Raw genomic sequence first — 23896 nt, forward strand, 5'->3', positions numbered from 1 at the left:
CACAGGACTTGGTTTTTATGGATTCTTCAAGTAGCTGAGATGTTGTCCCTGGAATAAGTTCCTAATTTGCAGAGGATATAGAGGATATCAAATAAATGTAGGTTCAGTACTGACTTTATTGGACTATTTCAATTAAATGATAGTGATTTGAGTGTCTTGCAAATATATTGTTTTATTAGCTCATCTGAACTTTGTTCAGGGTAAGCTATTAGTATAGGTGGAAAGTTGGGGATCCATCATCCTGCATCAACATTTTTACTTAAACATCTCAGAAACTACTGGTCAGAATTACACCAAACGATATCATGTTAACTTACCATGCATTCTTTTGTAAAATAAAATTTTATGTTAGTTTGTATATACTCGAATGTGTCAGTGGAAGTATAAAATCTGGATGTTTTGCACAGCTGGAAATGTGCCTGATTTGACCGGAAGTGTGCCTGATATCAATGTCAGGCACACCAGCTCACACAACAACTAATATCGGCCTCACGCTGCTCCTTAAGTTTAAATTCAGTGCAAATTTGTTACTATATTTAGTAAAATATGCAACAAGAGGGTCATGATGACCCTATATCACTCACCTGTTAAACTTGGCCTAAGAATCATCAAGATAAACATTCTGACCAAGTTTCAGAAAGATAGGGTCATCTACAGTGTTAACAAGCTTTTCTTTTGATTTGCGTGGTGACCTAGTTTTTGACCCCACATGACCCAGTTTTGGATTTGGCCTAGGAATCATCAAGATAAATATTCTGACCAAGTTTCATGAAGATAGGATCATAATGTGTGGCCTCTAAGGTGTTAGCAAGCTTTTCCTTTGATTTGACCTGGTGACCTAGTTTTTGTCTCCACATGACCCAGTTTCGAACTAGAGATCATCAAGATAAACATTCTGTGCAAGTTTGTTTCAAATCAACACATAAATGAAAGGGTCAGAATAGAAAATTTTGCCCGTTTCAGGGGCAGTAACTCTAGAATCCATGATGGAATCCAGCCAGTTTTCGAAAGGAAACAAGATCTTATAGTGACTTAAGTTTTGTGTAAGTGTGGTTAAAATCAAATGTAAAATGTCACTTCTATCATGTTCACAAAGTAAAAATTCAGGGTCAATCAGGGGCCATAATTCCGGAACCCATGATTGGATCCGACAGATTTATCATGGAATCCAAAATCTATTGTTGTTAAAGATATTTTTCAAGTTTGTATAAAATCAAACCATAAATGAAGTCTCAAAAGCCGAAATAGTAAATTTTGATCCTTTAAGGGGCCATAACTCTGGAACCCATGATAGGATCTGGCTGTTTTCGAAAGGAACTGAGGTATTATGCCAATACAAGTTAGGTGCAAGTTTTATTACAATTGATTATAAAATGTGGTTTCTATCGTGTTCACAAGCCAAAAATAGCAAATTTTGGCCCTTTCAGGGACTATGACTCTGGAACCCATGATGGAATCTTGCTAGTTTTCGAAAGGAATTGAGATATTATGCCAATACAAGTTGTGTGCAAGTTTGATTAAAACTGATCGCAAAATGTGGTCTCTATCATGTTCACAAGCTAAAAATAGCAAGTTTTGGCCCTTTCAGGAGCCATAACTCTGGAACCCATGATGGAATCTTGCCAATTTTCAAAAGGAACCGAGATATTATGCCTATACAAGTTGTGTGCAAGTTTGACTTAAATTGATTTCAAGATGTGATCTCTATCGTGTTCACAAGAAATTGCATACAGACAACAGACAGTGATCACAAAAGCTCACCTTGTCACTACGCGACAAGGGCAATAACCTGAATGATGTTTTGCCAATAGTGTAAGAGTGTTTCTGCACACCGATTGCTGTTATTTCATGTGATTTTACCCATTCTGTCATCCCCCTTTGCCAGATGACTCTAGCACTTTGATTATATTTTGTTCATGTAAATTTCAATAAAATTCAAATAACTCGGTAGTTTATCTCTGTTCCTTATACAGGCCTTCTAGGATGGCCTTGCAAAAAAGTAGGAGGTCCCTACACAAAAAAGTAGGAAAAAACAGGAGGTTTGCAGACAAAAAAGTTGGAAAAGTAGGTTATTAACATAACAGAATTTTGCAATGCTTACCTTAATAGCTGTTAATACTACACCTACACTGGCAACCAAATGATGACCCCAGATGTCTTGACAGACAGTTTCTGTGCTTGAATAAGTGTGCCGATATGGTTTGGTAGGATTATAGGTACCTTGATATGCGGCAGTGTATTGCAGGAGGCACTAAATGGCTCCAGAAACTGCTAGCAACACTTCAAGAGTCCATCATCTGCAAATATAACTACTGAAAAGGCTGTTTATTTTTTCCTTTTTTATGTCAAGCAAAAAAGTAGAAATAGGAGGCATTTAAAAAAAGTAGGAATGCCAGAAGGCCTGCTTAGAGAAAATTTCTTGATTCAAAATAACTTATTTTAAAGGAAAACAAGAGCTGTCTCCATAGGATGACACATGCCCCCGATGGCACTTTGAATGAATAGTTATGGCCGATGTTAGAGTTTAGGACCTTTGACCTACGGACCTGGGTCTTGTGCGCGACACGTCTTACTGTGGTACACATTCATGCCCAATAATTTTAAAATCCATTCATGAATGACAAAGATATGGACCGGACAGGCCCATCAATGCACTATCATAAAATATGACCTTTAACATCTAAGTGTGACCTTGACCTTTGAGCTACGGACCTGGGTCTTGCGCATGACATGTCATCTTACTGTGGTACACATTCATGCCAAGTTATTTGAAAATCCATCCATGGATGACAACGATATGGACCAGACACGAATGCACTATCATGCAAAATGACCTTTAACATCTAAGTGTGACCTTGACCTTTGAGCTACGGACCTGGGTCATGCGCACGACACGTCATCTTACTGTGGTACACATTCATGCCAAGTTACTTGAAAATCCATCCATGGATGACAAAGATATGGACCGGACACAAATGCACTATCATGAAAAATGACCTTTAATGTCTAAGTGTGACCTTGACCTTTGAGCTACGGACCTGGGTCTTGCAAGCGACACGTCGTCTTACTGTGGTACACATTCATGCCAAGTTATTTGAAAATCCATCCATCGATGACAAAGATATGGACCGGACACGAAAATTGCGGACAGACTGACAGACAGACTGACAGACCGACAGACGGTTCAAAAACTATATGCCTCCCTTCGGAGGAAGACCAAAGGTGCCCCCCTGGGCATTAATTCAGGCATGGACAGGCACCTGGGTAGAACCAATGACCTTCCAAAAGCCAGCTTGATGGCTTCCTCATGTGAAGAATTCTACACTCCAAACAAGGATTCGCACCTACTGCAGGGAGAGGCAAGTGTTTCGAAAATAGCAACCTTAACCATTTGACCTCGGAGGCCCCTAATGGTTCTTGTGCTATACACTTCATCCTCACTGTCATCTTTCATTGTATCAAATTACATTACATTGACAGACATAATTGAGCCATGCCATGAGAAAACCAACATAGTGCGGTTGCGACCAGCATGGATCCAGACCAGCCTGTGCATCCGCGCAGTCTGGTCAGGATCCATGCTGTTTGCCAACCGTTTTTCTAATTGCAATAGGCTTTGAAAGCGAACAGCACGGATAATGACCAGACTGCATGGATGCACAAGTTGGTCTGGATCCATGCTGGTCACAAACGCACTATGTTGGTTTTCTCATGGTGCGGCTCATATGGGATAGTGATTCCAACATATGCCCCTTTCCCAGACTCATTTGGTGGTGACTATAATAACCTTGGTATTGAAATTAATTGAAAATTTATTCAGACAGGTTTTTGCATTATCTGATAGAGAAATGATTCAAATGACAGTAAGTAACTTGCATATTTTTAATCAGATTTTATTTGACTAATTGTGCACACAAAACACAAGATTACAGGTACAATATGCAACTCTAAACAATGTGTAAACTGACTATGTTTAGCAACATTGCAAGAAGGAAACGTGTAACAAATATTGCAAGGTCTTAGCCCCCATTAAAGTTTGTCCATGTAATTTTAGTCAATAGATGAAAACCTTATACAATTTAATAATGATATACGTGTTGTTTTTCTTTTGTCTTAAAAAGATCACACTATATGTTAATAAGGAAAATTTTAACCAAGTAACATACCTATTACTTGAACATGAAACCTTAAAAACCAGGTATAAATGTATCACAATTCAAAACCAATTCTATAAACAAACTCATGTATCAATATATATATCACAGTTTGTTTGGATGCTCCCTAACATACACTGTACAGTGCTTGAAACTTAAAACAATAAAACAAACACTATCTTAAAGCATAAATATTTCTTATATATCACAGTCTATGGGGAAGTTCCCTCGTGAAAACAATAAAGCAAGTACTGGCCAAGCTTAAATATCTAATATTATTGTATATCTGTTTTATCTATCCAAGTGTGAATGTTCATTTGCAACACGTGACAGTACAATATATCACCTTACTGGACACACAGGCATACAAAAAACCTGTATTTTTTCTGTATTTGGACGGTTCAAAAAGTCCCATGTTAAATATACAATAAAGCCCAAAACACGAGAAAATGTTCCGGATGTAAATTGGGTGAAGTAGGCAGAGGAAGGCAGAATATCATTTTTAATTCCAAACTTATATAAAATAGATATAGAACAAGAGCTGTCACTAATGGAGACAAATGCCCCCGCAGCACCTTGACCTTTGACCTGGTGACCCCAAAGTCAGTAGGGGTGATGTACTCAATAAGTACTATCAGCATGTGAAGTTTGAAGGTCCTGGGTGAAGTGGTTCGCGAGTAAAGTGCCTTCATGCAAAAAGTTAACGTTGGCCCCTGTGACCTTGACCTTTGACCTGGTGACCCCAAAGTCAGTAGGGTTGGTGTACTCAATAAGTACTATCAGCATGTGAAGTTTGAAGGTCATGGGTGCAGTGGTTCGCGAGTAAAGTGCCTTCATGCAAAAAGTTAACGTTGTGACTAACGAACGAACGAACTAACAGACGGACAGTTGAAAACTAATATGCCTCCCTTCAGGGGCATAATAAAAAGGTTATTTAACATTGAACTGTACAATACAAGACGTATCTTGACTCATACCCAGCTGGGAAAACCATATTGGACTCGCCCAATATGGTTTTCTCAGCTGGGTACAAGTCCAAATATATCTCCGTATTGTACAGAACAATGTTAAATAACCTAATAATACAATATTCACAGTTTATTGTAATGTTTCCAAATATTCATAGTACAGGGGGTTCTTGAAGCTAAAGCAAAGCAAAGCAAAGCAAAAAAAAACAAGCAAATTCGATGAATTGGAATCCCCCACCGAAAGGGTCAGAGTTGAGGAACGGCAAAAAAATATATCCAGCAAAAAGTTAAGAATGTTACCAAGAAGCAAATAATTTCATTAGGCAAAATCAAATTAAAAGAAAATGAATGGTTTGTTTGGGTGGGGCTGGGAGGGTGGGGTGAGGATACAACAGTTTACATGTTGATTATAAATATTGATAGAAAATGAAAAATGAAAAAAAAATAAAAAATGGGGGGGGGGGGGGGGGGGGGGGGGGGGGGGGGGGGGACCAGGTGTAGGTACACAACATCACATGTTTATAATAAATGTTAATGGAAAAGAATGAAAGAAGTTTAATGAAATTCTTCCAATTGGTTGGTTTGTTATGTACAGATCTGTGGATTTTTAAACAATTGCAGGGCAATAACTATATGGAAAATTGACCAATCGAAAAAAAACTTGAAGGGCATCGTTGCAGTATCTTGGTTCATGTCTGTTTCAAGTTTGATGAAATTCTACCTGCTAGTTACTGAGAAATGGCTGCAGACGGACATTTTTCATTAAATCAAGGGCAATAACTCTGACGGAAATTGACCTATCAAAAAAAAAAAACTTGACGGGCATCAGCACAGTATCTTGGATCATGTCTATTTCAAATTTGATGAAATTCTACCTGTTAGTTACTGAGAAATGGCTGCAGACAGACATTTTTTATTAAATCAAGGGCAATAACTCTGAGGGAAATTGACCAATCAAAAAAAAAAAAACTTGACAGGCATCATCGCAGTATGTTGGTTCATGTTTATTTCAAGTTTCATGAAATTCTACCAAGTAGTTACTGAGAAATGACGGACGGACGGACAACGCCATTTCAATACCCGCCTCCCGATTTCATCGGCGGGGGATAACAACAAGAGGGCCATGGTGGCCGTATATCGCTCACCCGAGTACCATTGCTTTAACCAAAAACACAAAGAAAAAATTACAAGGTACAGATATGTCAAAATACACCTAAAAATTGGAGGTACCATCCATGTTGTACCACAGAAAAGTGGTTTTGGTTTTTCCCTACGGCCAATGATAAAAAAGTTACTAAATAAGCTATTTATAGTAACATAAAAGGGAAGTAATTAAATTTTTTTATTGTAAGCGAGCAAAAGAAGGATCTCCCAAATAAAAACAAGAGCACCGCAATGCAACCCAAATGCAGAGCAATATACACACAAAACAAAGTCATATGACCTTTGACCCCTAAGTGTGACATTGACCTTGAAGTGAGCCATCCGAAACATGCACTTTGCATGTCGTTTCGATGAGGTGAACATTTGTGTCAGGTTTCTTCAAAATCCTTCAAGGGGTTCAAGAGTTACAGAGCGGAAGGGAAATTGCTAACCAACAGACAGACGGACACCGAGGCGACACTTAATACGTCCCTTCGGGCGTATAAAAAGGAATCAAGATCTTATGGTGATACAAGTTGTGTGCAAGTCTGGTTAAAATCAAATCATAAATGAAGCTGCTATTGTGCAGACAAGGTCAAAATAGCTAATTTTGGCCCTTTCAGGGGCCATAACTCTGGAACAAATTATGGGATCTGGCCGGTTCAAGAAAGGAACCGAGATCTTATGGTGACACAAGTTTTGTGCAAGTTTGATTAAATTCAAATCATAAATGAAGCTGCTATTGTGCAGACAAGGTCAAAATAGCTAATTCCGGCCCTATCAGGGGCTATAACTCTGGAACCCATAAAGGAATCTGGCCAGTTTAAGAAAGGCACCGAGATCTTGTGGTGATACAAGTTGTGTGCAAGTTTGGTTAAAATCAAATCATAAATGAAGCTGCTATTGTGCAGACAAGGTCAAAATAGCTAATTTTGGCCCTTTCAGGGGCCACAACTCTCGAACCCATTAACGCATCAGGCTGGTTCAAGAAAGGAACCGAGATCTTATGGTGACACAAGTTGTGTGCAAGTTTGGTAAAAATTCAAATCATAAACGAAGCTGCTTTTGTTTAGACAAGGTCAAAACAGCTAATTTTGGCCCTTTAAGGGGCCATAACTCTGGAACCCATAATGGAATCTGGCCAGTTCAAGAAGGGTGCCAAGATCTTATGGTGATACAAGTTGTGTGCAAGTTTGGTAAAAATCAAATCATTAATAAAGCTGCTATTGTGCAGACAAGGTCAAAATAGCTATTTTTGGGCCTTTCAGGGGCAATAACTCTTGAACCCATAATGGGATCTAGCCAGTTCAAAAAAGAAACCAAGATCTTATAGTGATACAAGTTGTGTGCAAGTTTGGTAAAAATCAAATCATGAATAAAGCTGCTATTGTGCAGACAAGGTCAAAATAGCTAATTTTGGCCCTTTCATGGGCCATAACTCTGGAATCCATAATGGTATCTGGCCAGTTCAAGAAAGGACCGAGATCTTATGGTGATACAATTTGTGTGCAAGTTTGGTTAAAATAAAATCATAAATGAAACCACTATCGTGCAGACAAGAAATTGTTGACGGACGGACAGACTGACGACAAACGGAGGGTGATCACAAAAGCTCACCTTGTCACTATGTGACAGGTCAGCTAAAAAAGTACCAGTTTCATATGGACTAGTGTATATATATCACAGTCTATTGAGATGTTCCCTTATGTTAAAGCCATAACTGAAGTATGTAAAGGTAATTTTTAGAAAATCAGGTACTTATTTCATCAAATACAGATGTCAATTTTAACAAAAAAAACAAGGTCATTCCACAGATATTTATGCTCGAACTGTTATCAGAATATATTTTAATGAAGCAACAAAGTTTTCACTTCTGTTTTTGTTGACCAGTAAATTCTATAGCATTTGTTTACATTGACAAAGGTTAAGGTTGTACACATATTTATTGGAGATTGATATATACTGGAACTTAACTAAAGGTAAACCCATGTGAGTACAGCCATTTTATTGATACACATAAAGCCCAAAGTTTTGTTAATAGAAAATCCTTACTAACAGGTTAATTTACAAAACATTTAGAAAAGATTAACAATAGCTTAAAGAGAATTCCTACCTTTTTTTTCCTTTCATAGAATTTTTTTAAATTCACATAATTATATGATAGGAAAATTTGTGCTGAAAACAATGAACAAAGAAAAACAATAGGTCACCAGGCTTGTTTTTGTGAAAAATTGTTTTGAAAACACCCACTGTTGCTGAAACTTCCAGCGATTTTTCAACATTTTCATACTTTTCTGCTTTTTTATAAATACCAACCAAAATATACATCCAGGCAGCAAAATACGGTTTTTTCTTTTTACAGATTGTATTATATACTTATTTGATATCATAGTCATATTTGTAATACTCTATCCTTACAATAATGGGTACAAATGAAAAAAATATTGTTTCATATTTACTTTTGTGAACTTTTTTCAATGAAAAATACCCATAATGAAGAATTTTTTTTTTTAATTTTGAAAAAACTCTTTCATAGAATTTTTTCTTTTTCTTCTTGTGTATAGATAATTGTATTGTGAGTATAAAAATTGCTAAAAATGTATGGGTCACCAGGCTAAATTTTTTATGTTAAGACCGCTAGAATACAACATCTGTTCGGACGGAAATGGCGCGAACCTGGCCAAATTGATTACATGTATGTCTGCTAAAAGTTAAAAAAAAAAGTTCTGAAAATTCTTAATTATTTCTATAATTGAATACTAAATACTCTGAAAGGTGATATTGTCTTATCAGTACTAAGTCAATTATCTTACATTATATGAACAACACTGTCTTTGTACTAAAATGCGATGTGAAAACACAACCACAAAAATAGCAAGATACCTGTCAGGCATGATACTTGTCAATACAACATAAACCAGTATCAACATTTGATACTGATATAACTTATCAAAAATGTTATTTCATTCAAAATTCCTCATATTTAAGATTGTCTGTAACATGTGACTTCAGTTCAGTTTTCCATAGAAAGTGTCGGCTGCGCAGAAAGATGCGCATAAAAAACTATAGGAATTCCCTTTAATTATTTATTATATATCACAGTCTATGAGAATGTTCCCATGATAATGTTCATTACATTTTACAAAAGTACAAGCAAAAAAAGCTTGAATATTGGGGATGTTCCCTTACATTCACTGTATAAAAAGGTTCTAGAAATGCAAGCAAGAAAACAATGACTGACCATCATTTCTTATATATCACAGTCTGTTGGGATGTTCCCTTATGTTCAGTGCACAGTGGGTACACAGGGGTCCTGAAATATCTTTAGAGTCTACTTGTCCAGGGACAAGTTGGGCCCACAAATCCACTTGTCCGTACCAAAGAAGAACTTGTCCGTACTTTTTAGTTTAAAAGGAAAGTATCAGCATTATCATTACTAAATAAACAAATAATACAAACATACACTTCTGCTGACTTCTATTTTGAGAACCATCCATTTGAAAATATGTTATAACTAGCAAGCTAAGTGACTAGAACATCCACTTGAAAATGTGTTATGACTAGCAAGCTAAGTGACTAGAACATCCACTTGAAAATATGTTATGACTAGCAAGTTTAGTGAGTAGAGAATAATTATGAACACTTGAACACATGCCATTGACAAAAATAATCTCAGTATGCCTAGAATTTCTACCCTGGTCCCATAACATTCACTGAATACTGCACTGGTCTTTCAGGGGTCCTGAAATAAGCTGTCCGAGTTGTTAAATGTCAAAACAATCGACTCGAAAAATTAAGCCACAATTTTGGCTACTAAACTTTTTTACATAGCGCCAACCTAGCTAATCGATTTTCTGAAAATCAAAAATGAAAGTAGATGACGGGAATCCCCAGACTGGCACTCATTTTCAACTTCACGGTATAATTTTCCAATAATTATCATTAAATGTAGTAAACCAGTCCACGTGTCTATAAATGGCTGCATACATTTTTGTTTTGATAATTTAAGGGTCATAAATGATCACAAACAGATTAGATATTGCCTTTAGACATGCGGAAATCACAGATGACGCCGATTAGTTTCGTTTTCATAAAATGTTTACCACGGAAATTTTACTTGTCCCCGGACAAGCCAGCTTCTAAAAACTGATTGTCCGGACCGAGGAATCCACGAATCGGACAACTCGGACAGCTTATTTCAGGACCCCTGGGGTACTTGAAACCCAAACAATACAACTGAAACTGACCAAATTTAAATATTTCTTATATATCACAGTCTGTTGGGATGTTCCCTTATGTTCAGTGCTTAGTGTGTACTTGAAACCCAAACAATAATACTAAAACTGGCCAAGCTTAAATATTTCTTATATATCACAGTCTATTGGGATGTTCCCTACGAGTACCTGATAATTATGTAAACATCAAAATAAGTACAACCTAGAATACTATGTACACTGAATAGTTAACATTCATTTGTATATCACAAATTTGAAAGTTTGGAGCAAAAGTACAACTGGAAGCAATTTTCTTTATATCAGTGTCATCAGCTTTAACCTTAAGGATTGGCCTTGAAGACAAAAAAATGAAGACAGACATGATATCTGTCTGTGCATTTCCAATTTGTGACCTAACACAACACTGTAAATTTGTGACCTTAACAGGGAAGACACTAAGTCTGAAGACAGGAAGTATACTGTTCAATGGACTTTGCAACATACTCTACATGTTTGTTTCCTTAAATTTGTTCTCATCTATGCCTAGATTCATCAATGCTCCATGTCTTGAATTTAAATCTATTTTCTTCCAAATAAAGTTCATTTTTTTATTTTGTTATTCTTTATTTAAGATACTTACACTCTTTAAATAAATCTATTACCTGCTTAAAATCATGTGAATATTTCAGCACTATAATTCATTATTACCGTATTATAATTCATAGTTCAGACAAATTGAGATTTTATGTTTTAATACTTTCAGGCAAGAGAGCATTTACAAATGAAGGCTCAGGTTACTTATTTTTCTTTTAAATAAGATTTTTTCATTTATCATATCCTTTTTATTAGACTTCACTACCTGCACTTTAACTTGGAATTGAAAGATGTGAAAACAAGTGTCAGCAGTAAACTGAGGTAGCAGTAACGTCACATGTCTAAATACATATACATCAATTTAAAAGAGCATCTGCACCAATAAATCATTTTCAACTGCTAGCCCATATATAGACAGTCTTAATTAAACTGGATTAGCCATAATAAAATGATACTAGACCAACCAGATGTACCATTACACAAACACAAATTACTGCATTAAGTTTGACCATACTGTTAAGTTCTGTATTGCAGTCAGGGACTTGCACGTTTTATCACTTATTAGCTCATTTAACATTTTGTTCTTGCTGGTCATTCCATGTCTACTATTCAAACTGTCTCCATGCAAACTGATCTGTCATGTCACATTTGTCATACAAACTGAAATATTATGTTAACAGTACTGCAAAACTATCCATGTCAGACTGAAACACAGTTTAAAATGTTTTTTTTTTTTTCAGCAGAAAAACCTAAAGGTACTATTAAGCTTTTTTCCCCCTGAAAATATTTAGATCTTGGAACTTTCAATCAGTCAAGTCTTGTTCACAAAACATCTTGCTTTCACTTAGCCTAACTGTGGCATAATTATGTTAATGAGCAAGTTCACAAAGCAAAATAACCTTGTTTTTCTACTTTGATGAAACTGCTTATAAAAATGTTCTCCTTTAAAAAAGAAAGATCTTTTTTCTGCAAAAGTATTGCATAAAACATGGATCATTCAGTGCATTTTAAGTACTGGTAACACAATAATATTGACAATCAAGCACTTTTACTTTGACATAGATCTTGAGTTCAGAAATGACTTCAGCATTTCAACACTATGCAGTGTCCCTTGTTTTAACAAGTTAAATGGTTTCCATATACCACCAGAAGGTATAGAACTGTCACTTCCATTTTCCTCCCGCTTCTTGAGCACATGGTTGGCTGTCTCCTTCCTTACAACATTTTGTCCATTTGAAATATATGCAGGCTGACTTGGTTCACAGATTACACGGTATGACTGTTTATATCCAGACTGTGAAGACTGGATACATGGCTGGTTAATCCACTTTCCAGTAAACACTTGGAACAGAACACAGGAATTCTCTCTTGGAATATAATTAGACTGTAAAAAGAATTATTTCTGTATTGTAGTGACACTCTTCACAGATATGTCCAGGGTGGCCAACTCATGTGACATACACATGGAGAAAACTTCTCCATTCGGGTAACATTTTGCTTTATTTTCCTTATTACTTTACAGGTTTTATGAGTTCTTCCACGCACCGCCCCTCCCCCCACCATAAAAAGTCTGTCATCAGATCTCAGTACTTTTTTCAAACACTTTGCCCGACTGCTTTTCATGGACTGTGTAGATAACATACACACTTTTGCAGTTGGGCCAAGTGTTTGAGAAAAGAGCTGAGAACTGATTGCAAACGTTTTGTGCAGAGGAAAGTGCTCCTTTTGTTGTCTTCAACGCTCGTTATGTTATGAAAATCATTCACGTAATACAGAAAATATAGGCCAAATGTTACCTGCATTGAGACGTTTTTCCTGTGTGCACGATATCCAAAAGTCACCTGGATTGGCAATATATGTCTTTATTTCATAAAAATTTACCTGCCTTACCTTTGAAAGCAAATTAACATATACCTTTTTACTTGTAAATTGTTTTCGTTAAATTAAAATAAATGTACTATAGACTGGAAAAATTTGTGACATTTTTACTTTAAATTTTGTTCAATGTTTCAAATCAAAAGAAGTTGTGAACATTAGCCAGAATTATCACCAAAATATCTCTAGCCATGAAATTGACAGTATTATAGTATCTTAACAATTCAAAAAGATTCTATTACCACACTAAACAAAAGATGTATTGTTTATATCAGATCTTGAAAAAGCTGTAATTAAAAAACAAGAGGGCAGAGATGACCCTATATCGCTCACCTGAGTTAAGTTGCTTGCTTCAACAAATTTCTTTGCTAAAACTTCAAAAACAAAAAACTAGAGATGCTTTTGAGAAAAGCGCATGTCTCCCACAACTGCCCCTATGAAAAATGTCTAGTTTCTCTAGATAGATTAGATGAAGGGACCCAATTAGACAGCTTGGACGAATGGACTCAATCAGTAATTCAAGGGCCATAATTCAAAAGTGCCTGGGCGGATTTAGCTAGTTATCGAACTTGGCCAAGGTCTTATGGTCAAACACATTTTGTTCAAGTTTGGTGAAGATCGGATGAGAAATGTTCGACTTAGAATGCGGACAAGCTTTGTGACAGACAGACACACAGACAGACACACAGACTGGAGTAAATCAATATGTCTCTCACACCACTGTGTGGTGGGAGACATAACAAGGTGAGTAGGTCATGGTAAAGATTATTCAAGAAAACTACTGAAATTTGTTACAACATTACAAAGGTGGTCCAAACCTCTTTGTTGTAGTTTCAAAATATAAGTAGGTCAGTAGGTCAGGGTTAAGAATATTAAAGACGAGTATTGAAATATATATCTAAAGTTATACATGTGGTCCAAATTTCTATGCTGCACCTTCAAAAAACAAGAAACTAGGTCAGTAGGTCAGATGAAGACTATTCAAGATGGGAATTTAAAACTGTAATAAAAATTATACATGGTGTCCAAATTTCTTTGCTGTAACTTCAAAAACAAGAAAGTAGGTCAGTAGGTCACAATTAAGACTATTCAAGATGAGTATTGAAATCTGTATCAAACATTATACATGTGATCCAAATTTCTTTGCTGTAGCTTCAAAAACAAGCAAGTCAGGTTTTTTTGTTTTTTGTTTTGGGTTTAATGCCGTTTTTCAACTGTATTTCAGTCATGAAACGGCGGGCAGTTAACCTAACCAGTGTTCCTGGATTCTGTACCAGTATAAACCTGTTCTCCGCAAGTAACTGCCAACTTCCCCACATGAGTTATCAGAGGTGGAGGACGAATGATTTCAGACACTATGTCTTTTATCAAATTGTCACGGAGAACAAACGCCCCACCCGGGGATCGGACTCGCAACTGTAGACCAACGCTCTCCCTACTGAGCTAAGCGGGCAAGTCAGGTTTAAAAACATTAAAGATGAGTATTTAAATCTGTATCAAAAGTTATAAACAACTTAACGTGGTCCAAATTTCTATGCTGTACCTTCAAAAACAAGAAAGTAGGTCAGTAGGTCATGATTAAGATTATTCAAAATAAGCACTGAAATCTGTATCAAAAATTATGCATGTGGTCCAAATTTCTTTGCTGTAATTTCAAAAACAAAACAGTAGGTCAGTAGGTCAAAATTAAAAATATGGATATCTGTATCAAACATTATACTTGTGGGCCAAATTTCTTTGCCATTAGTTCTAAAACAAATAAGTCTATATGTAAAACAAGCTTTTCCTTTGATTTGACAAAGAGACCTAGTTTTTGACCCCATTTGACCCAGTTTTAAACCTGGCATAGGAGTCACCAAGATAAAAATTCTGACTAAATGTCATGAAGATAGGGTTATAAATGTGGCTTCTACGGCATAAACAAGCTTTTCCTTTGATCTGACCTAGTGACCTAGTCTTTGACCCCACACTACCCAGTTTCAAACTTGACCTAGTGATCATCAAGATAATCATTCTGTGCAAGTTTGTATCAAATGAAAGCATAAATGAAACCTCTACATGGCTCAAAGGGCTAAAACAGAAAAATTTGCACCTTTCAGGGGCAGTAACTCCTGAACCCATGAAGGAATCTAGCCGGTTTTCAAAAGAAAGCATGATCTTATTGTGACTTAAGCTGTGTGTAAGTGTGGTTAAGATCAAATGTAAAATGTCACTTCTATCATGTTCACAAGGTAAAAATTAACAAATTTTGGCTCTTTCCGGGGTCAATCAGGGGCTGTAACTCCGTAACCTATGATGGATCTAACAGATTCATCATGGAATCCAAGAATATTGTTGTTAAAGATATTTTGCAAGTTTGTATCAAATCAAACCATAAATAAAGTCTCTTTAAGGGGCCACAATTCTGGAACCCATGATGGGATCTGGCCAGATTTCAAAAGGAATCGAGATATTATGTAAATACAAGTTGTGTGCAAGTTTGATTTAAATTGATTGCAAAATGTGGTCTCTATGGTGTTCACAAGCCAAAATAGCAAATTTTTGCCCCTTAAGGGGCCATAACCCTGGAACCCATGATGGGATCTGGCCAGATTTTGAAAGGCAGCAAGATAATATGCCAATACATGTTTTGTGCTAGTTTGCTTAAAATTGATTGCAAGATGTGGTCTCTATCATGTTCACAAGAAATTGTGGACAGACGAAAACGGACGGACGGACAATGGACGACGGGTGATCACAAAAGCTTACCTTGCGCTAAAAAAAAAGAAAATGAAAAGAAAAAGGGGTGTTGATTAGTATCCTATGGAATGCCAGTCAATTGAAGACAGGTACCCTCATATTGCAGCATTTCAGAAAGCAGTCTGCAGAATAAACACCCTACTTTCATTTTCAAGGAAACAACTCGAATATATGCAAAATTTATATAAGCAATGTCTTATTTTATGTAAAATACAATTCATGAGTGAAATAATGCCCTTTGCTCCACCCAACAACCCCCCCCCCCCCCCCCTTGGTTTACACACAAATGTGCTTAAAATGGAAAAAATGAGGACCTATATTTTAAGTACTTTTTTCCAAATACACCACAGGGGCATATTTTAGCCAATTTGCGATTTAGTGACAAATGCCCCCGAAATGTGCCATATTTTAGGTATGAATCATTTTGTGACCAGACAAAAAAAGTTCTCCAAAGGTAACCTTGACCTTGGAGCTATGGGTGTGGGTCTTGCACATGACACATCAACTCATTAAAGGGAACATTTTTGCCAAGTAATTTTAAAATCCCTTGATGAATGGCAGAGTTACTGACCAGACAAGAAACAGACCCTGTTAACCTTTGACTTCTATGTATGACCTTCACCTTGGAGCTAGGGGTCTGGGTCTTGCGCATGACACGTCATGTCAATATAGGGAACATTTAGCCAAGTAATTTAAAAATCTCTTTATCAATTGCATAGTTAATAGACTGGACAAGAAATGGAGTATGTTTACCTTTAACCTCCATGTGTGACCTTGACCTTAGAGCTAGGGGTCTGGATCTTGCGCATGACATGTCTCATTATGGAGAACATTTACGCCAAGTTATTTCAAAATCCCTTGATGAATGGTAGAGTTATGAACCGGACACGAAACAGATCCCATTAAACTTTGTCTTCTAAGTGTGACCTTGACCTTGGAGCCAGGAGTCTGGGTCTTGCACATGACACATTGTCTCATTATGGTAAACATTTATGCCAAGTTATTTCAAAATCCCTTTATGGATGGCAGAGTTACAACCCGGACAAGAATTTACAAGGATGCACACACAGACGGATGGACAGTGCAATTTTAATATGCCCACCTTTGGGGGCATAAAAATATTCAATAATTTAAAGAAATATTTAAATGATTTATACAAACAGATTTAAGTTCTAACCTTGAACCTGTTGTACATAGAGACTGGTTTCAAGTTACTCTCCCACACCTTGGCCCCTTCTATTGTTCTGATTGGAGATAACCAAACCAGTTCATCATCATAATGGTTCCCTGCAAAATCAGAAACTTCTGTAAGGCATATACATATATATGTGTTAATTCTTTGATGCTTCTTTAAAAACCAACTAGAAATTGTTTTTCATGAAAAATGCGTCTCCCATTACTTACCATGCAGAAATTGTAAAATGCCACAAAGCAAGGGCCATAACTCTAAGAAAAATCACTGAAACATATCACTCCAACTATATATACAACTAGAGTTGTCACAGGAGTGACGAATTATACCCCCACAATATGGCCTTGTCACAGAACTAAGCCAATGTCAAAGCTGAACTTGCTTGACCTTTGACCTACTGACCACAAAATCAATAGAGGTCATCTGCTAGTCATGATCAACCTCCCTATGAAGTTTCATGATCCTCCACCCAAGTGTTCTCAAGTTATTGTCCGTAAAAGGTTTAAATGACCTTTGACCTTTGGAACTCAAAATCAATACGGGTCATCTGCTTGACATGACCAACCTCCAGATTAAGTTTCCTGATCCTATTCCTAAGCATTCTCAAGTTATTGTCTGGAAACAGTTTAAATGTTCCGGGTCACTGTGACCTTGACCTGTGACCTACTGACCTCAAAATCATTAGGGGTCATCTGCTAGTCATAACCAACCTCCCTATCAATTTTCATGATCCTAGGCCCAAGCATTCTCAAGTTATCATCCGGAAACCGTTTAACTGTTCCGAGTCCCTGTGACCTTGACCTTTGACCTACAGACCTCAAAGTCGAACTTGATCTGCATTTCATGATGTTACATCTGTGTACTAAAATTTATGATCCTAGGCCCAAGCGTTCTCTTGTTATCATCCGGAAACCAAATAACTGTTCCGAGTCCCTGTAACCTTGACCTTTGACCTACAGACCTCAAAGTCGAACTTGACCTGCATTTCATGATGTTACACCTGTGTACCAAAATTTATGATCCTAGGCCCAAGCGTTCTCAAGTTATCATCCGGAAACCATTTAACTGTTCCGAGTCCCTGTGACCTTGACCTTTGACCTACAGACCTCAAAGTCGAACTTGACCTGCATTTCATGATGTTACACCTGTGTACCAAAATTTATGATCCTAGGCCCAAGCGTTCTCAAGTTATCATCCGGAAACCATTTAACTGTTCCGAGTCCCTGTGACCTTGACCTACAGACTTCAAAGTCGAACTTGACCTGCATTTCATGATGTTACACCCAGGGCCCTCTCTACATTTTGGGGGATTGGGGCCGAGGCCCTTGGAGGGGGGAATTTTGCGTCGTTTTCAAGGGAGGGGGGAATTCATTCTGGAGATATGACATCTGAACATAACCCCTTAAATTAAGGTCAATTGAGTATTACAGATATCAAACTAATGTGAATATATCTGAAGTATTGTACAGAACATAATCTATTGAAAACAGGCAACTTTTATCTTCTTTTATTAAATCAGTTATGTGACATCCAATCAAGGTTCACATGTTGTCATTATCAGTAGCACTAGCAGTATCCACGGACATTGTCTCAGCAGCAGCCAGAGCAGGGCTTCCCTTCATCGTATCTACCTGATTGTGCATGTCTGGCTCTGATGAAACAACGGTGTCCGTGACAGTAGTTTTTTTTTTTTTGAGAGCATGCTGCTTAAAAAGCAAATCTATTTTTGCACATTTCGCCCCTGTTGCATCCGTGATCTTTTTACAGTATGATGTGCATTATGCGACATTTTTTTTTCAAAGGGAAGTAACTTTGCATACACGCATCCAGGGAACTGAAAAACGCGCGTATTATACGGATCAGTAAAACCAGGGGTTCCACTAGACCTGAAAACCCAAGAGTCCTGGGACCCTTGGGTCCAAATTTTGAAGGGTCCTTTTTCAAAATACAAGAGTCCTGCCCCAACACATCGATACAATTGACTATATTTTCTTATAAAGTAATACTAGGTAATTAATAGCTACTACAACCAAGAACATGTTACAGCATAATAACAATCTCATATTGTAAATAAATTTTTATCAAAATTCATTTTAATTTGATGAGGTTTTTCTTCAATATTTTTGTTTGTTAGCAGAAAAGTGCTAAAACACTGTAAAATGTATCCAAAAACGTACTATCCGGATACTGGTACACTTTTGGAATATCGTCTGAAATGTTGTTTTTGCCAGTTAACTTGGTCCACTAAGGTAAACCAGAGATAGTTCCTCAAATAATGATGCTACTTTTCATTAAAAATTGCATTGAAAGTCAAGTTTTTGTAGTGAATTTTGGAAAAATTGCATATGTCATCGGGTGTAATTAGAATCGTGAACGGACATTCTAAACTTTTTTTTACTTTCCAAATTCATTTAAATTTGTGGATTTTCTCGTTGATATTAAGGTACAATCATTAAAACAATGATCTAATTTAAAGTTTGCATGAAGAAATCATGCAGGACACTTTTCACATGCTCGGTAATCAGCTGGTCCCTTAATTACGATAATAATTGGCCCTTTTTTGACAGTATGCAGGCTCAATACGAGTAACGCTTTATCAATTAATGTTAACACTTCATTGATTCTCATTACCTCTGTTCACTCGCTGTGACGTAACTTGCTGATAAAGAAAAATCAGCGTGGCATGTCCACAGGATAAAGGGCGGGAATTTAGCAGAAGATCAAAGGCAGGAGGGCATGACCGCGAGTGTTTATTTTGAATACACGTGTTTATCGTGGACATAGTTTTACTGTAGGAAATGACTGATAAGAGGAAGGATTATCAAAGGAAAATGTCTCCGGGTCCAGAGTGACACACAGGCAATTATCATGCCGGGTCCTTTGAGCGTCTTTTGAACCGGGTCAAATGGAACCCCTGAGTAAAACTTTATCAGGCCCATTAAGTTACGAGACGCTCCTAAGACTATCGGGTATTGATTTTTTTCTTGATTTTTTTTTTCTTTCCAGGGGGAATTTTTCTACACTTGGGGGGAAAAAAACATACTATTTCGAGGAGGGAACGGGGCCGAATTTCGGCCCCAAAAATCGGCAAACGAGGGCCCTGTACACCTGTGTACCAAAATTTATGATCCTAGGCCCAAGCATTCTCATGTTATCATCCGGAAACAGTTTAACTGTTCAGGGTCACTGTGACCTTGACCTTTGACCCCAAATTCAAACTTGACCTGTATTTTCTGATGTTACACCTGTGTACCAAAAATTATTTAAATTGGTCAAGCCTTTCTTGAGCTATCATCCGGAAACCATGCAAAACCAACAGACCGACCGACCGACCGAAAAGCTCACTCCTATATACACCCCCAAACTTCGTTTTGTGGGGGCATAATTAGGCTTTGCAGTCGTAACTTCTGTGAAGTTTGGTGCAATTCCAACCAATGGTATCTGAGAAGTAGCACAGATCAAAGAATCTGACAAATTATTTAATCAAAACATGACAGTAATATACACACTGAACTATGCTGCCTATAACTGTATACAGCAAGAAGTGAAAACTCTGTAAAATATGGTGAATCAAGGTCCATAACTGTGCTGAAAATCACTACACCAGAACATGCCAATTATATTTTCAACCAGGTTTGCTGGAAATCTGTCCAATGGTGTAAGATAGTTTGCCAAAATATCAAAAAGACAAATAAAGGGCCATAACTCCCCTGAAGATCGGTGAACTGAAACATGCCAATAACATGCATAATAAGACTTGGCACTGATCACTCCTGCAATGTTTTGTAGAAATCAGCCCTATTTTAAAAGAGAAGTGGCTTAAACATCATAAAATTTGACAAATCAAGGGCTATATCTCTGTTAAAACACCAACCTAAAACATGCCTATGATATGCACAACTCTTTAAGACTGACAATTTGTCAAATTTGGTGTAATTCCTCCTGGTGGTATTGGAGCTGTTTCCTCGGTCAAGATAAAAATACAACAAATCAAGAGCCATAACTCCAATGAAAATAACTGAACCTAAAAAGGCTGACAAAACCCATACTGGTGCTTGGCACTAATAACTACTTTAAGCTTTGGTGCAAATCTACCAAATCTATAAGAGAAGTGGCCAAAACATCATAAAATTTGATTAATCAAGGGCCATTACTCTGCTGGAAATCATCAAACAGGAAAATGCCAAAGATATACACAACTAGGCTTAGCAATCATCACTCTTTAGAAGTTTATTGTAAATGGTACAGAAGTTGCCTAGACAAACTTTGTGACAGACAAATGAATAGACAGACAGCACTAAATCAATAGGTCTTCCCCACTACATGTCGGAGACATAAACAGCACAAATGACTACCAAAAGTATATTCCTTACAATGTGAAAAACCCCAATTCTAAATAACCAGTTAGGTCAACCCCCAACAAAATCCTATAGAACTTTTTCAATTTTTGAATATTAACATTGTTGCGTCATAAAAGCTGGTTACAGATTATCTTCCTGCCCAATTCATGGCAGTAAAGAATTTCCAGCAAAGAATTTAGGAAGCAGATGTGCACAAGGCAAATGTATCTCATAAAAATAAAATGGCTGACCTTTTCAAAAGGATTGGCATTATAATACACTTCACCTTTATTCTATGTAAGTATGGTTGCATTAAATATGAGCTAGTTCCAAGAATTGCTTACTTACTGAGTGGGTACTATCAGTTTCTGCAATGCTGACATATTCAAAGAACTGTAACTCCAGAGCTACTATTTTAACCTGGCTGGTTATCAAACTTGGCCAAAATATTATTCCCTAGCTTGGCAAAAATTGCTCAGAAAGAGAATAATTTTGTGAATGTTGCTCAACCCCTGCCAGCAGGTATTCCCGTAAGTTTCATAGACCTGCTATAGAAATAAAAAACAAGAGGACCATGATGGTCCTGAATCGCTCACCTGTTCCCACATGACTCAGTTTTGAGTATGACGTCATTTTTTCTATTATTTGACATAGTGACCTAGTTTTTGAGCTCATTTGACCCAGTTTTGAACTTGACCTATATATCATCAAGTTAAAAATTCTGACCAATTTTCATGAAGATCCACCGAAAAATATGGCCTCTAGAGAGGTCAAACGATTTTTCTAATTTTAAACCTACTGACCTAGTTTTTGATCGCAGTTGACCCAGTTTCAAACTTGACCTATATGTCATCAAGATAAACATTCAGACCAACTTTCATACAGATCCCATGAAAAATATGACCTTTAGAGAGGTCACAAGGTTTTTTCATTATTTGACCTACTGACCTACTTTTTGAAGACACGTGACCCACTTTCGTACTTGACCTAGATATCATCAAGATGAACATTCTGACCAATTTTTATGAAGATCCATTCAAAAGTATGGCCTCTAGAGAGGTCACAAGGTTTTTTTATTTTTAGACCTACTGACCTAGTTTTTGACCGCACGTGACCCAGTTTCAAACTTGACCTAGATATCACCAAGATGAACATTCAGACCAACTTTCATACCGATCCCATGAAAAATATGGCCTTTAGAGAGGTCACAAGATTTTTCTATTATTTGACCTACTGACCTAGTTTTTGAAGGCACGTGACCCAGTTTCAAACTTGACCTAGATATCATCAAGGTGAATATTCTGACCAATTTTCATGAAGATCTTGTGAAATATATGGCCTCTAGAGAGGTCACAAGGTTTTTTCATTTCTAGACCTACTGACCTAGTTTTTGACCGCACATGACCCAGTTTCGAACTTAACCTAGATATCATCAAGGTGAACATTCGGTCTTTCATAAAGACCCCATGAAAAATGTGACCTCTAGAGTGGTTATAAGCAAAAGTTTACTGACGGACGGACGCACGCACGGACGACTGACAGGTGAGCTAAAAATCAAATCTTGTTTTTTCAGAGCAAACTAGGTGTTCTTTTCACCTATAAAAAGGAATGAAAGCTCACTTACGCTTCAAGAAAGCCTGGACAGCTTTCTGTTTGTCCCCATTGTCTATGGCAACCTGTGCTCCCTTGTACCGTCTGCAATAATCTTTTGCAGAATAAACTGGCAGGTGCATTGTGGAAGTCAGGAAACAGTAGTGCCCCTTTGTTGAGGCTGTGTAACTTGGTGGGCAGTTTGTCACATCTAAAAATTTAATGTCAGATCAAACTCATAAAGATATATGTTCCATCATATTCAAATGTAAAATGTAAACAACATCCAAAAATCTCAGTTAAGAAATAATATATCTCATTTAGTGATTTGTCGCTGAATAAAATCACTGTTTGGAGTTCAGATGTGAAGGAACTGTATCATGAGGACAAAGCCCAAGTGATATAATAATACGCATCTGAACAACAAACGATGACTTTATTCATGAGCAAGACTAGTCACTAAATGAGATATATTATTTTGATTCTAACATGTTACCACAGACTCTAAAGTACATCCTTGACAGCATTCATTAAATATTTGCCTGTTGTCCGTTGGTTTCTTTTCCAGCGCGTGGCTATGCCGTTTGACGCTATGACGTAATAATAGAAAAATATTCTAACATGGCTCAATTTGATTTCCAGTTAAACAAAGAAGAAAATCAAGCTCTGTATATTCTGCGATAAACAACGGTTGACGTGCGGACCGGTAAGAGAGCATTATGATGTCATTTATGACGTCTGATGCATTACTCCTTGCAAAAATGAAGTCCAGCATAATATTTATTAAAATATATCAATGTGCATGTCAGAATGAAAACAATCAAGTCCTTCTTGTGATTTATCTTCTAATTTACCATGGTTCATTGTTCAGATGCTTCAGTATTTAACCACTAGGGCTAATGCCCTCGTGGTTCAATTCCTCTGAACTGTAGTAAATCAGATGATAAACCATTCGAAGGTCTTGATTGTTTTAAATAACTTCAATGAAAAATAGAAAGCAATTTAGATGTACTTCATATAATAAATTTAAAATGATTTATATTTCTGACTCGGGCAGTTTGAAGATATCTGTTTTAAAAATTGTGAC

The 23896-nt window shown here is 36.9% G+C and overlaps 1 protein-coding gene across 1 annotated transcript in view; it reads right to left on the bottom strand.

Moving 5' to 3' along the window:
- Positions 1–8255: 8255 nt before the first annotated feature.
- LOC123524275 (axoneme-associated protein mst101(2)-like) overlaps positions 8256–23896 on the bottom strand; it is a 51708-nt gene continuing 36067 nt past the window's right edge. Inside the window, exons 9-11 of the mRNA XM_053549406.1 lie at positions 22844–23020; positions 16865–16974; positions 8256–12457 (exon numbers count right to left, since the gene is read on the bottom strand). Coding sequence (XP_053405381.1) covers positions 12122–12457; positions 16865–16974; positions 22844–23020 — 623 coding nt within the window. The 3' untranslated portion in view covers positions 8256–12121. The remainder of the gene's footprint in view (positions 12458–16864; positions 16975–22843; positions 23021–23896) is intronic.

The sequence above is a fragment of the Mercenaria mercenaria genome, chromosome 1 (genome assembly GCF_021730395.1).
Source record: "Mercenaria mercenaria strain notata chromosome 1, MADL_Memer_1, whole genome shotgun sequence".
Classification (NCBI taxonomy): Eukaryota; Metazoa; Mollusca; class Bivalvia; order Venerida; family Veneridae; genus Mercenaria; species Mercenaria mercenaria.